The 13,887-nt window shown below is 42.8% G+C and overlaps 1 protein-coding gene across 2 annotated transcripts in view; it reads left to right on the top strand.

The window, feature by feature from the left end:
• The window catches only part of zdhhc17 (zinc finger DHHC-type palmitoyltransferase 17), a 94,102-nt gene that overhangs the window by 66,249 nt on the left and 13,966 nt on the right, over positions 1 to 13,887 (top strand). The window contains exons 7-11 of one of the 2 annotated variants that reach the window (XM_067999285.1): positions 1,337 to 1,499; positions 5,861 to 5,986; positions 10,082 to 10,224; positions 11,419 to 11,521; positions 11,986 to 12,108. In XM_067999285.1, coding sequence (XP_067855386.1) covers positions 1,337 to 1,499; positions 5,861 to 5,986; positions 10,082 to 10,224; positions 11,419 to 11,521; positions 11,986 to 12,108 — 658 coding nt within the window. The remainder of the gene's footprint in view (positions 1 to 1,336; positions 1,500 to 5,860; positions 5,987 to 10,081; positions 10,225 to 11,418; positions 11,522 to 11,985; positions 12,109 to 13,887) is intronic. The other variant, XM_067999286.1, reaches the window with a different exon arrangement.

The raw sequence follows: 13,887 nt of genomic DNA, 5'->3' as shown, positions 1-13,887 counted from the left end.
CCACCAAAAAAAGATAATATTACAGATAATTTAAAGCACAGAAACATGCCATTTGGCCCAACGGGTCCATGCCAGTGTTTGTGCTCCACACGAGCCTACTCCCACCCTACTTCATCTAATCCTATCCTTCTATTCCGCTCTCCCTCACGTACCTACCTGGCTTCCCCTCTTCCCCTCCTTGGTGGAATGCGCTCGAGGGGCTGAATGGCCTACTACTGTTCCTTTGCCACCTTGGGGCGAGCTGGGAGATACAGTTTTTCCAGGCTCTGTCCTTTACTGCTTGCAGCTCAGAGAAGCACAAAGACCATATCAACACCGTGCCTTGCAAGAGCAGGGCAGAGGCTGGGTACTGTGCGGTGAGTGGCTCACCACCTGATCCCTCTTGTGCGCCTCCACCGTCTACAAGGCTCAAGTCAGGAGAGTGTGATGGGATATTCCCCACTCGCCTGGATGGGTGCATGCACAACAGCCCTGAAGAAGCTCGACACCGTCCAGGACAGAGCAGTTCACTTGATCATTGCCCCAGCCACTGAATTTAATATCCACCCTCTCCATCACTGGCTGCAGTGTGTTTGGTCTACAAGATGCATCGCAAGACACCTCCCAGCCCCTCGACCTTTACCTTTGAGAAATACAAGCAGGAATGTCATGGGAATACCCACACCTCCAAGATCTCCACCATCCTGTTTTTGATGTATTGATGTTGGAGCAATATCCTGGAATTCTCCACTTAACACCGCTGTGGGAACACCATCACCACAAGAACTGCAATAGTTCAAGGAGAAGGCCCACCAACATCTTCTCTGGGCAATAAATGCCGGTCCTTGCCAGCGACACCTACCTACTGAGAAAATGTTTTTAAATTCTGTCCTCCTTCCCCACCCCATCCCAGATTACTGGGGAGGAGTAACCCCCATCAGAGTTGCATCATCTTCTAGTCTTTCTGTTTCTTGTCTCTGGCTGAATATTGTAAAGTAGTGACCAGCAACTTGCAATATTTATAATTTGTCCTTAAAATATCTATAATTTCAAAAGTTATTTAGCGTTCATTGAAATGGAGAATATTGTGTAACTGCCAGTACGACAACAACTATATAATGCTCTTCGTGTAAAGTGACGTCCAGCTGTCTTTTATTTTGAAATGTTTTACACGATCAGTAAGTTTATATGGCCTTTTGTAATTCATGAACACAAGATTATAACTGTCTTCAAAACCTTACCGAAAAATCATGGATATGTACTTTTCAGAGACTGACTTGCCTCGTGTCATTTTGCTGGAGCTGCAACCAATTGGCCTGTTTGAACCAGCAGCATTATCGTTGTTTCTGTGTTTCAGTGTGGATCCCACAAGACTGCTGCTCACGTTTAACGTGTCGGTGAATCTTGGGGACAAGTACCACAAGAATACAGCATTACACTGGGCAGTGTTGGCAGGAAACACCACTGTGATCAGTTTGCTGCTGGAGGCTGGGGCTAACGTAGATGCTCAAAATATCAAGGTATGAATTTAATTTTTATTATTAATATAAAGAATGAGAACAGTTCGAAATAGAATTTAGGTATCAGGGTTTTCTCAAACTCCTAATGGAAATTGACGTAGTTCACGTTAAATGATATAATTCAACAAAGTGCACTAATTTTCTATTACAGTGGAGCATGCTTTTTAAATATTAAGTGTTTGCAGTGTCCAGTAAGAAAAACTTGCATTTATATTGCGCTGTTCATGATCTCCGTACACCCAAAACACTTTACAGCCAATGAAGTACTTTTAAATTGTAATTACTGTTGTAATGTAGGAAACGTGACAGCAAATTTGTGCACAGCAATGTGATAATGACCAGATAATCAGTTTTAGTGGTGTTGGTTGAGGGATAAATATTGGTCTGGACAGCGGGGGGAGCTCCTCTGCTCTTCTTCAAAATAGTGCCTTGGGATCTTTTTCGCCCACCTGAGGGGGCAGACGGAGCCTTGGTTTAATGTCTCATTGGAAAGACGGCACCTCCGACAGTGCAGCACTCCCTCAGTACTGCACTGTGAGTGTCAGCCTGGATTATGTGCTCAGGTCTCTGGAGTAGGCCTTGAACCCACAACCTTCTGGCTCAGAGGCGAGAGTGCTACCCACTGAATCACGGCTGACCTACGTTTTATTCGTAATGTTGCTAGTGTGCTAAATGTGTCCCTAGCAAAAGAAGTTGTGAAAGAGAAGTCATGTTGGAGACTCAATGTCTGCCTGCTGCTTCCTGATTTTGGGTGCTTGTCATACAATGACTTGCTCCCTCCTACTCTCTGGGTTAATTGCCCAGCAGACTGCTTTCCCTCTTCCCCTTCTCACAGTCCTTTCACCTGGCAGTGCAAATGTTGCAGGAGACACACAGGAGGAAGAATGAAAAAAAGGGGAAATTCAGAAACAAAAGTAAAGGAGAAATGGGAGAGGGAGAATGAAGTGGCAAAAAAGAAAGGGGAGGAGGAGGAAAGATAGACAAGTGAAAAAAGAGGGGGAAACAGAAGTAAAGGAGAGAGTGAGGAATTTTACTTTTTGTAGACTTACTGGTACCAGCATCCTCAGCTGGAGTGCTACTGGTAGCTCAATTTTTTTTGGCTCAAGATTGAGTCAAGATTTGATCTTGTGAAATAATCTAGTGAGGTACCTTATCAAAGGCTTTCTGAAAGTGTCCACTGGATTATCCTCACCCACTACCCTCGTGACTTCCTCAAAAAACTGTAACAAATTTTTTAGGCACAACCTTTTTTTTCGGAAGCCGTGTTGTATATTTCTAATGGCCCCTTCTCTTTCCCAGTGATCATTAAGAGCATCTCTAATGATCCTCTCTAGCGACTTCCCAATAATTGATGTCAGGCTGAGTGGCCTGTAGTTCCCCGGCTCTGATTTGTCCCCTTGAAAATAGGAACTACATAGGAACAGGAGTAGGTCATTCAGCCCCTCGTGCCTGCTCCGCCATTTGATAAGATGTGGAGATGCCGGTGATGGACTGGGGTTGACAATTGTAAACAATTTTACAACACCAAGTTATAGTCCAACGATTTTATTTGAAATTTACAAGCTTTCGGAGGCTTTCTCCTTCCTCAGGTAAATGTCAGGAACTCCTCGAAGCCTACACATTTATAAATCACAGAACAATACATGGTGATTACAGACAGTCTTTGCAACTGCCCGTTGCCAAGGCAATCACTGTGTTCAGACAGAGAGGTGTTACCTACAGAACCCCCGAATATACATTCAACAACAAAAAAAAACAAACAGGAAAAAAAAGAGAGAGAGAGAGAGAGGCAGAAACATCCGGAAGGCAGGGAAAGCCAGCAAATGACCCATTATATTAAAAACAGATAGCTTTTGTTCGCTGGTGGGCTTACGTGTAGCGTGACATGAACCCAAGATCCCGGTTGGTTGATGTGTGATCTAACTCCATGGCTGATCTGTGATCTAACTCCATATACCCGCCGTAAGCCCATATCCCTTAATACCTTTGATTGCCAAAAAGCTATCTATCTCAGATTTAAATTTAGCAATTGAGCTAGTATCAATTGCCGTTTGCGGAAGAGTGTTCCAAACTTCTACCACCCTTTGTGTGTAGAAATGTTTTCTAATCTCGCTCCTGAAAGGTCTGGCTCTAATTTTTAGTTTCTGCCCCCGACTCCTAAAATCCCCAACCAGCGGAAATAGTATAGGAATGGTACATGATTGAACTTCCAGTAAAAGGGAACTATCCCTGACTCTATTGAATGATTAAAGATACGGGCAAGGGGCTCATAGAGCACCCGTGGATTGATATCATCCGGATCTGGTGCCCTATCAATTTTGAGCTTTCCTAATCTATCCAAGGTGACGGTATCTATTTTAATAATAATGCTAATCGATACTAAGCATCCTCCATCTGGAACATAAGCACCATCTACAGGAATGTAGACTGATGCAAAATAGTCATTCAGCAATTCTGCCATAACCTGAGAATCAGTTTGAATCTGCCCTACAATACCCTTTAGTGGCCTTAGACGGTCCTTTATGGTCTTCTGACTGCGGCTGACTGTAGCTTAACAAAAAAGCTTTTACTATTTCTGGCACAATTACGCACCATCTTCTTTTCCAGGGATCTCTTGGCTAATCTTATGTCTGTTTTGATACTTTTCCCTGTTTGCCTGCAAGTTAAATGCCTTAAGTGTGTGGAACACCTTCTGTTTCGCTCGAATTTGCCACTGTACATTCCTCGTCAACCATAATGGTTTTGTTTTACCATGTGCCCTTTTTCTAACCATTGGGACATATATGGCTTCATTCTGATTGAGTGGTTTTAAATAAAAATCTATTTGTCCTCAGTACTTGATTGCCTACCTAGTAAGGTTGCCCAGTTAACTTTTGCCAGTTCTTGAGCCATTTTTGTAAAGTTAGCCCTCTTAAAATCTGGGACCAGCATTAGATTGGCTGCAGCCTTGGATTGGCCAACAAGATTAAACCTAATATGGTCAGAGCTGGCCAGGTGTTCCCCCCCCACGCAGAGGATTGATACAGTACAGGGGTCACTGCTAAAAACCAGATGTGGAATTTCATTATCCCTAGATGCCTCACCAACATGCTATGTAAGGAAACAATCATTTATGGTGTCTATAAAAGTCTCACTCTCCCCATTACACTAGATGGTTGACCATCAGACCATTTAATACAAGGAAAATTGAAGTCTCCCATAATGCAAATTGAGCTCAGGCTAGAAGTCTTAGCAATTTGTGAACAAAGCTCCTCATCAGCTCGGGATGCTTGTCCTGGAAGCCTATAACAGGTGCCAGTCGTAAACCTGGGGCCATAGGCTTGGACTAATTGAATCCAAACAGCTTCAGCTACTGCTGATGTACTAATATCTCTAATATCCAGGCAGATTATTTCTGACAAAGAAGGCTACACCACCTCCCTTCTGACCTATTCTATCTTTCCTAAAACAGTTATACGCTGTGATTATGGCATTCGGCACCATCATTTAAATCTAGCCATGTCTCAGTAACACCTATAACATCTGGGTTTTCTAATGCTGCACAAGATTGTTGTTCTGGCAGTTTATTTCTAAGGCTTCGTGCATTTACCCAGAAGCATTTCAATGGTTTGTCAGTTTGCTGACTCTGGGAGCCATTCCTTTTCTGTGCCTAACCTCCACCCCGTATCCGCTCCATCACCAAGACGCCTACTTCCGCCCCTGCCTCAGCTCATCTGCTGCTGAAACCCTCATCCATGCCTTTGTTACCTCTAGACTTAATTATTCCAATGCTCTCCTGGCCAACCTCCCATCTTCCACCATCCATAAACTTGAGCTTATCCAAAATTCTGCTGCACGCAGACTCGCACCAAGTCCTGTTCACCCACCACCCCTGTGCTCGCTGACCTACATTGGCTCCTGGTCTGGCAATATCTCCTATTTAAAAATTCTCACCCGTGTTTTCAAATCCCTCCATGGCCTCGCCCCTGCCTACCTCTGTAACCCCCTACAACCCTGCGCTCCTCCAGTTCTTGCCTCTTGCACATACCCGATTTTAATTGCTCCACCATTGGCTGTCGTGCCTTCAGCTGCCTAGACCCTAAGCTCTGGAATTCCCTCCCCAAACCTCACATGCCTTTCTACCTCTCTCTCCTCCTTTAAGACACTCCATAAAACCTATCTCTTTGACCAAGCATTTGGTCACCTGTCCTAATATCTCCCTTTGTGGCTTGGTTTCAGATTTTGTTTGTTAGTGCGCCTTGGGGCGTTTTACTATGTTAAAGGTGCTATATAAATGCAAGTTATTGTTGTTGTATCAAATTTAAACGTATGGGATGGGAAATGCCAATATTTGCCACTGCATACATTTTCTGCTTTCACAGGGTGAAACACCATTAGATCTTGCCAAACAAAGGAAAAATGTTTGGATGATTAACCATTTACAAGAAGCAAGGCAAGCAAAGGGCTTCGACAGTCCGTCTTTCCTAAAGAGGCTGAAGGCAGACAAGGTGAGCTAAATGTCAAATACAGATGCCGACTGACCTGTGTACCTCCACCTGGATGAAATATCTGGGAGAAACACCAAATGTGGGCGTTCAAGACTTGTGCCCATCTATTATGTTGAAGAACATACTGTGCAGTTTAAATTTAGGTCTTACTGAACGAGCAGTTAGAAGATACCATTACAGATCATTGAATGCGGGTCCAGTTCCCCAGCTGATGAGTTCCTGATGTTAGCAGAACCTGGGTGGAGTGGTGCTGAGCAGCCAGCATTCCTACATTGGAACTGAATCAGGGCGTTGCTCCTGGTGTGGAGTGATTAGAGGCTGTTGCTGAAGGTCTGGGATTTGGTCACCTGCGCACCCTGACTGCTTCTGAGATATGGTATCACAGCCACTGGTTGCCCCCGGTATCTCTCCCAAGCGGGCGTTATTCATATATGAGTCTCGACAATGTGCGTCTGAGGACTGCAGGATGGCATCATGGCCAAGCCTGATCGTGCCCTCGCCTGAGGTCCACACAGCACATTTCCAGTTAGTATCACTGGATCGTGATTGAAGGTGGGTGCATGATCTCATTGAATGAGGCTTTGTCTAACTCAGCCTTGAATGTATTCAATGACTCAGCCTCCACAACTTTTTGTGGTAAAAAAAATTCCCAAGATTCATGACCCTCTGGGAGAAGGAATTCCTCCCTTCTAATCATCCCGAACCCAGGGTCTGCTGAGAACCATTGTTGGGGTCCTGCTGCTGCTCAGGGTGAGCACTTCTAACTCTGCCTGGATTAGGGATCGAATCCAGGGACCTTTCCGATCTGGGACAATAAAAAAAAATTCTGACAATTGTGAAAAATGAGTAACACTAAGTATGATCCATAAAAAGGCCGTTTATTTCAGAATTAGATCATTTTTCTTGTTTTGTCATGAGCTAATAAACATTCACCCGTTCCAAGAATTATATTTTTGGGGCAGCTGAGCAACTATCTGGGTGAGCTTCGATAGTTTAAAAAAAGCCTCAGTGTGATCAAGAAATGTATTAAAGTTTTATTTACATCATGCAGTGACACAATTAACCTTCAGGTTAGTTTGTATCCTTTGCAAGGGAAACTGCAAAATTGTAAACGGGACAGTTTCCATGTCTTTCTGATTTTTTTTCATTGGCGCATACTGCAGTAGGTAGGATGATGCTATTCTTTCGTTTAAATTGAACATTCTTAAAATATAGTATGACCATAAGACCATAAGAGATAGGAGCAGGAGTAGGCCATTCGGCCCCTCGAGCCTGCTCCACCATTCAATGAGATCATGGCTGATCTGATTTTTACCTCAACTCCACTTTCCTGCCTTTTCCCCATATCCTTTGACTCCCTTGTTGATCAAAAATTTGTCTGACTCAGCCTCCACAGCTTTTTGTGGTTTAAAAAAAAATTCCAAAGATTCACGACCCTCTGGGAGAAGGAATTCCTCCTCATTCCCGTCTTAAACGGGCAACGCCTTATTCTGAGACTATTCCCTCTAGTTTTAGATTCCCCCATGAGGGCGTAACATCCTCTCAGCATCTACTCTATCGAGTCCCCTCAGAATCTTGTATGTTTCAATAAGATCGCCTCTCATTCTTCTAAACTCCAGTGAGTATAGACACAACCTGTTCAATCTTTCCTCATAAGACAACCCTTCCATACCCGGAATCAACCTAGTGAACCTTCTCTGAACTGCCTCCAATGCAAGTATGTCCTTCCTTAAATAAGGGCACCAGAACTGTACGCAGTACTCCAGGTGTGGTCTCACCAGCACCCTGTACAGTTGTAGCATGACTTCCCTACTTTTATACTCCATCCCCCTAGAAATAAAGGCCAATATTCCGTTTGCCTTCCGGATTACCTGCTGCACCTGTATGTTGACTTTTTGTGTTTCATGTACGAGGACACCTTGATCCCTCTGTACCGCAGCATTTTGTAATATTTCTCCATTCAAATAATATTTTGCTTTTTTATTTTTCCTCCCAAACTGGATGACTTCACATTTTCCCACATTATATTCCATCTGCCAAATTTTTGCCCATTCACGTAACCTGTCAATATCCCTTTGCAGACACTTTGTGTCCTCATCGCAACTTGCTTTTCCACCTATCTTCGTATCATCAGCAAATTTGGCCACAAGACACTCTGTTCCTTCATCCAAGTCATTGATATATATTGTAAATAGTTGAGGCCCCAGCACTGAGCCCTGGGGCACCCCACTAGTTACAGATTGCCATTTTGAAAATGACCCTTTTATCCCGGCTCTTTGTTTTCTGTTAGTTCTCTATCTGTGCCAGTATATTACCCCCAACACCATGAGCTCTTATCTTGTGCAGTAATCTTTTATGTGGCACCTTATCGAATGCCTTTTGGAAATCCAAATATACTGCATCCATTGGTTCCCCTTTATCCACCCTGCCTGTTACTTCCTCAGAGAACTCTAATAAATTTGTCAGACACGATTTCCCCTTCATAAAACCACGTTGACTCTCCTTGATTGTATTATGAGTCTCCAAATGTCCTGCTACTTTACACTGGATTCTAGCATTTTCTCAATGACAGATGTTAGGCTAACTGGTCTGCATTCTGTCTCACTCCCTTCTTGAATAGGGGTGTTACGTTTGTGGTTTTCCAATCTGCTGGGACCGTTCTAGAATCTAGTGAATTCTGGAAGATTACAACCAGTGCATCCACTATCTCTGTAGCCATGTCCTTTAAGACCCTCGGATGCAAGCCATCAGGTCCAGGGGACTTGTCAGACTTTAGACCCATTACTTTACCTAGTATTTTTTCTCTAGTGATAGTGATTGTTTTTAGTTCCTCTCTCCCTTTTGCCCCTTGATTTTCTACTATTATTGGTATGTTATTAGTGTCTTCTACTGTGAAGACAGATACAAAATATCTGTTCAATTCCTCTGCCATTTCCTTGTTTTCCATTATTATTTCCCCAGTCTCATCCTCGAAGGGACCAATGTTTACTTTAGCTACCCTCTTCCATTTTATATACTTGTAGAAGCTTTTACTGTCAGTTTTTATATTTCTTGCTAGTTTACACTCATAATTTATTTTCTCCCTTTATTATTCTTTTAGTCATCCTTTGCTGGTTTTTAAAGTTTACCCGATCTTCGGGCTTACCAGTAATCTTTGCCATGTTGTATGCTTTTTCTTTTAACCTGATACCATCCTTAACTTCCTTAGTTAGCCATGGTTGGTTCACCCTTTTTGTGGAGTCTTTCCTCCTCAAAGGGATATATTTTTGTTGCGAATCATAAAATATCGTTTTAAATGTTTGCCACTGCTTATCCAGCATCATACCATCTAATCTGTTTACCCAGTCCACTTTAGCCAATTCCACTCTCGTTCCTTTATAATTGCCCTTATTTAAGTTTAATACAGTAGTTTCAGACCCAAGATCCTCGCTCTCAAACTGAATGTGAAAATTCTATCATGTTATGATCACTGCTTCCCAAGGGATCCTTTACTTTGAGATCATTAATTAATCCTGTTTCGTTACCCATTATCAGATCCAAAATGGCCTGTTCCCTGGTTGGTTCCCTGACGTATTGGTCTAAGAAGCAGTCCCTAATACACTCTATGAACTCCTACTCAGGGCTATTTTTGCCAATTTGATTTGTCCAATCTATGTGAAAGTTAAAATCGCCCATGATTATTGCATTACCTTTTTTACAAGCCCCCCTTATTTCCTGATTAATATTTTGCCCTACAGTGTAGCTACTGTTAGGGGGCCTATATATTACTCCCACCAGTGATTTCTTTCCCTTGCTATTTCTTACCTCCACCCAAATTGATTTGACATCTTGATTTTCTGAACCAAGATCATTTCTCACTATTATACCAATTTCATCCTTTATTAACAGAGCTACCCAAGCTATGTACTTGGCCAACGTGAGCAGTTTTGACAGGAGACTTGTGATGTTTTCACCTGTTCCTTCATCCCCATGTTCATTGCTGTACCAAAAATAAACAACAGTTTTTGGCTTTCCTGAGTTTGAAATTTGTCTTTGAAATTTTTTTTAAACGTTTGGAATTGTATAAATAGATTTTGCTGCATTTTTTTTTAACAGGAATTCCGTCAGAAGGTGATGCTGGGGACTCCATTCTTGGTGATCTGGTTGATGGGATTCATCGCTGACCTAGACATTGATTCGTGGCTGATAAAAGGACTAATGTACGGGGGAGTCTGGGCAATGGTGCAATTCCTTTCAAAGTAAGTGAGATAGGAACATAAGAAATAAGAGCAGGAGTAGGCCATATGGCCCCTCGAGTCTGTTCCGCCATTCAGTAAGATCATGGCTGATCTTCTACCTCAACTCCACTTTCCCACTCTATCCCCATATCCCTTGGTTCCCTTAAGCAAAACTCTGGCCTCTTGCACATCCCCGATTTTCATCGCTCCACCATTGGCGGCTGTGCTTTCAGCTGTCTAGGCCCAAAGCTCTGGAATTCCCTCCCTAAAACTCTCCGCCTCTCTCTCCTTTAAGATGCTCCTTAAAACCGACCTCTTTGACCAAGCTTTTGGTCATCTGTTCTGATATCTCCTTATGTGGCACGGTGTCAAATTTTGTTTGATAATCGCTCCAGTGGAGCGCCTTGGGATGTTTTACTATGTTAAAGGCACTGTATAAATGCAAATTCTTGGTAACTGTTGGCTTATCCATTTTCTTTGTTCATCCCTAATCCCTCTGAATTTCTCAACAGCTATTCTTGAGTTCCATATGATGTCATTTATACTCCTCGATTTGATTGTAATCCTTTCCAAGTATCGGTTGTTGTCTATATAATATATGCTTTGTGTAGAATTTCCCAGGAAGATGCAGTAAGTTATATTTACAGCTCAGTGTGTGCCATGTGGTTTATTTATCCACTGAGCCATAATTTAACACCTATATCCCAAGAATGAATAACAAAAATAAAGACACTGCTGAGGTACTCTTTTTGGGAAGTGGTGTAAATTGTGATAATCTGCTGTTGACTATATAGCCAAAGTAGTAGAATACAAGTCGGAGGAAGTTGTGAGCAAATGCACCCGAAAACTGTCCAGTTCTGGTCACTGAGAAAGGAGGAGACATTCACGTGCTGGAGGCAATGCAGAGATGAACCACATGTCTGAGCCGCAGTGTCAAAAGTCTGAGGAAACACTGGATAAACTTGGGATTTTCAGCCTGGTTATATGGCGTCTGAGAGGCTCTCTCACAGAGGTACCCAAGATAGTTAAGGGAATGGCAACGGTAAATCCAGAATATTCAAGTTAAATTGCGAGAGTAGGGCAAGATGTCACAGGTTTAAAAAAAAGTTAAAAAGTAAATTTATTGCGCCATCGCCATCATTTGTAAAGCTCTGGAGGTGATAATGGTAAAGGCGAGAGCATCCTGGACTGTATTGACATAATTGTCTCTTTCAGATCGTTCTTTGATCACTCCATGCACAGTGCGTTGCCTCTTGGAATCTACTTAGCAACCAAATTCTGGATGTATGCTACATGGTTCTTCTGGCTGTGGACTGATATCCTTTTAAATGTTTGTTTGATTATTCCTTTCCAATGGGTTTTGCAGTTTATGAAATGTGTGGGAGGGGAGGTGAATATTTAAGTGCTATTTGGGGGCTGTACATTTACCCAGCTGTCTCGTGTTCTGTCCGGTGTCCTGACCATTTAGAAGTGGATGATAAAGATGGGATTTTGCCCACATCCCACTGATCCCATTATCTCCTTACACTTTGATATCACTCAACAAATTTGACAGAGAAGAAACTGGGACTTCACTTGTTTTTGTTGCTATAAGTGGCATATCAACATAAACGAGTTCGACATAAGTGGGTAGGACTGTATTGTACTCATTGCAATCAAGAATTATGGAACTAGCTGTTGCTCATTAAAGGCAAAGCTTTACTGTGATGGAAAGTAAGCATAAATCTTACAATTCCAGACTTCGGCCTCTGTCTTTTGATTCCTTAACACTAAAAAAAACATCTTCCTGTTCTATCAGTTCACCTCCCATTTCTTGTCAATAGTGTAGGACTCTTCTACAATTTTGGTAAGTCGTGGAAATCGGACCCAGGAGTAATCAAAGCCACTGAGGAGCAAAAGAAGAAGGTAAGAGGGAGACCCAATATGTAACCCTACTATTGGGATCCATGCAAGTCCCGTTCACCCATCACCCTGTGCTCGCTGACCTACGTTGGCTCCCGGTCCGGGAACACCTCGATTTGAAAATTCTCATCCTTGTTTTCAAATCCCACCATGGCCTCGCCCCTCCCTATCTCTGTAACCTCCACCAGCCCTACAACCCTCCGAGATCTCTGCGCTCCTTCAATTCTTGCCTCTTGCCCAGCCCGATTTTAATCGCTGCACCATTGGCGGCCGTGCCTTCAGCTGCCTAGGCTCTAAGCTCTGGAATTCCCTCCCTAAACTTCTCCACCTCTCTACCTTTCTCTCCTCCTTTATGATGATGTGGAGATGCCGGTGATGGACTGGGGTGGACAAATGTAAGGAATCTTACAACACCAGGTTATAGTCCAACAATTTTATTTTAAAATCACAAGCGTTCGGAGATTATCTCCTTCGTCAGGTGAGTGTGAGTGAGTGAAAGGTTCTCAAATCGCATATCTTATATTAGGCTGGGACACGCTCACACCAATCAAAGGTGTCATTGGTGTTCAGACAGGTTAGCCATGGAAAACAGTTCTGAATACACAATGGGTCAGATTACAAAGCCAGAGAGAGAAAGAGACCCGAAAGGCAGAGAGAGAGAATGTCCAGTTGTATTAAAAACAGATAACTTCTTTTTCCCCTGCTGGTGGGGTTACATGTAGCGTGACATGAACCCAAGATCCCGGTTGAGGCCGTCCTCATGGGTGCGGAACTTGGCTATCAATTTCTGTTTGGCGATTTTGCGTTGTCGTGTGTCTCGAAGGCCGCCTTGGAGAACACTTACCCGAAGATCAGTGGCTGAATGTCCTTGACTGCTAAAGTGTTCCCCGACTGGGAGGGAACCCTCCTGTCTGGCGATTGTTGCGCGGTGTCCGTTCATCCGTTGTCCTTTATGATGCTCCAAGCTTTTGGTCACCTATCCTAATATCTCCTTACGTGGCCCTGTGTCAAATTTTGTTTGATAATCACTCCAGTGAAGCGCCTTGGGATGTTCTACTATGTTAAAGGCGCTATATAAATGCAAGTTGTTGTTGTTGCAGTCAACACTGGGTTACAGTAAAGGTGCCCTATATGTTCATCACCAGTCAGAGAGTCGAATAATGTGTGTGGTCTAGGCCATAGAATATCACTTACTGTTACTCACATCCTGTTGGAAAGGGTATGAATTAACCTTGGCAAAGAATCAAATTCAACCTTATTCGCAAACGCATTCCAATTAAAAGAAACTTTATATTTAGTGTTGAGTTACATCTGGCTCGTTCCCTCTGCATTTGTAGGTAGTTGCAATTTAAGTCCCAGAAGTGAACAGAGACCCTTTTTGTTTGCTTCTGTTACCATTATTTTTACAGATGTTTTAATTACTTCAGCGTGCTTAAAGCTATGAAGCTAACCTTGGAAATACTATAAGTGTTTAAGTGTACTTCCAACCCCTCACTGTTTCTGCAGATAGTTTTTTGTTTAACTATAAATAGTCTGATTGAAGAGCTGATCCATTCAACCTCCTCTCATTGATTGGCTATCACTTTAACTGGTCCTCAAATCATTTCTTGTATTATTACAGGGACATCCTGCTCCGTGTTCAGTATTTTTTTGTTTACCATTGTTCAGACGTGAGATGATTGTGGTAACAATATAAGGGGGTTAATCCATGAGATGACAGGAAAGGGGAAAATGTAGCTGCCAAAAAAAACATTTTTTGGAGTACAGTATATGAGTAATTTG

The sequence above is a fragment of the Heptranchias perlo genome, chromosome 18 (assembly GCF_035084215.1).
Source record: "Heptranchias perlo isolate sHepPer1 chromosome 18, sHepPer1.hap1, whole genome shotgun sequence".
NCBI classification, from domain to species: domain Eukaryota; kingdom Metazoa; phylum Chordata; class Chondrichthyes; order Hexanchiformes; family Hexanchidae; genus Heptranchias; species Heptranchias perlo.
This window is presented reverse-complemented; position numbering and strand designations above follow the sequence as displayed.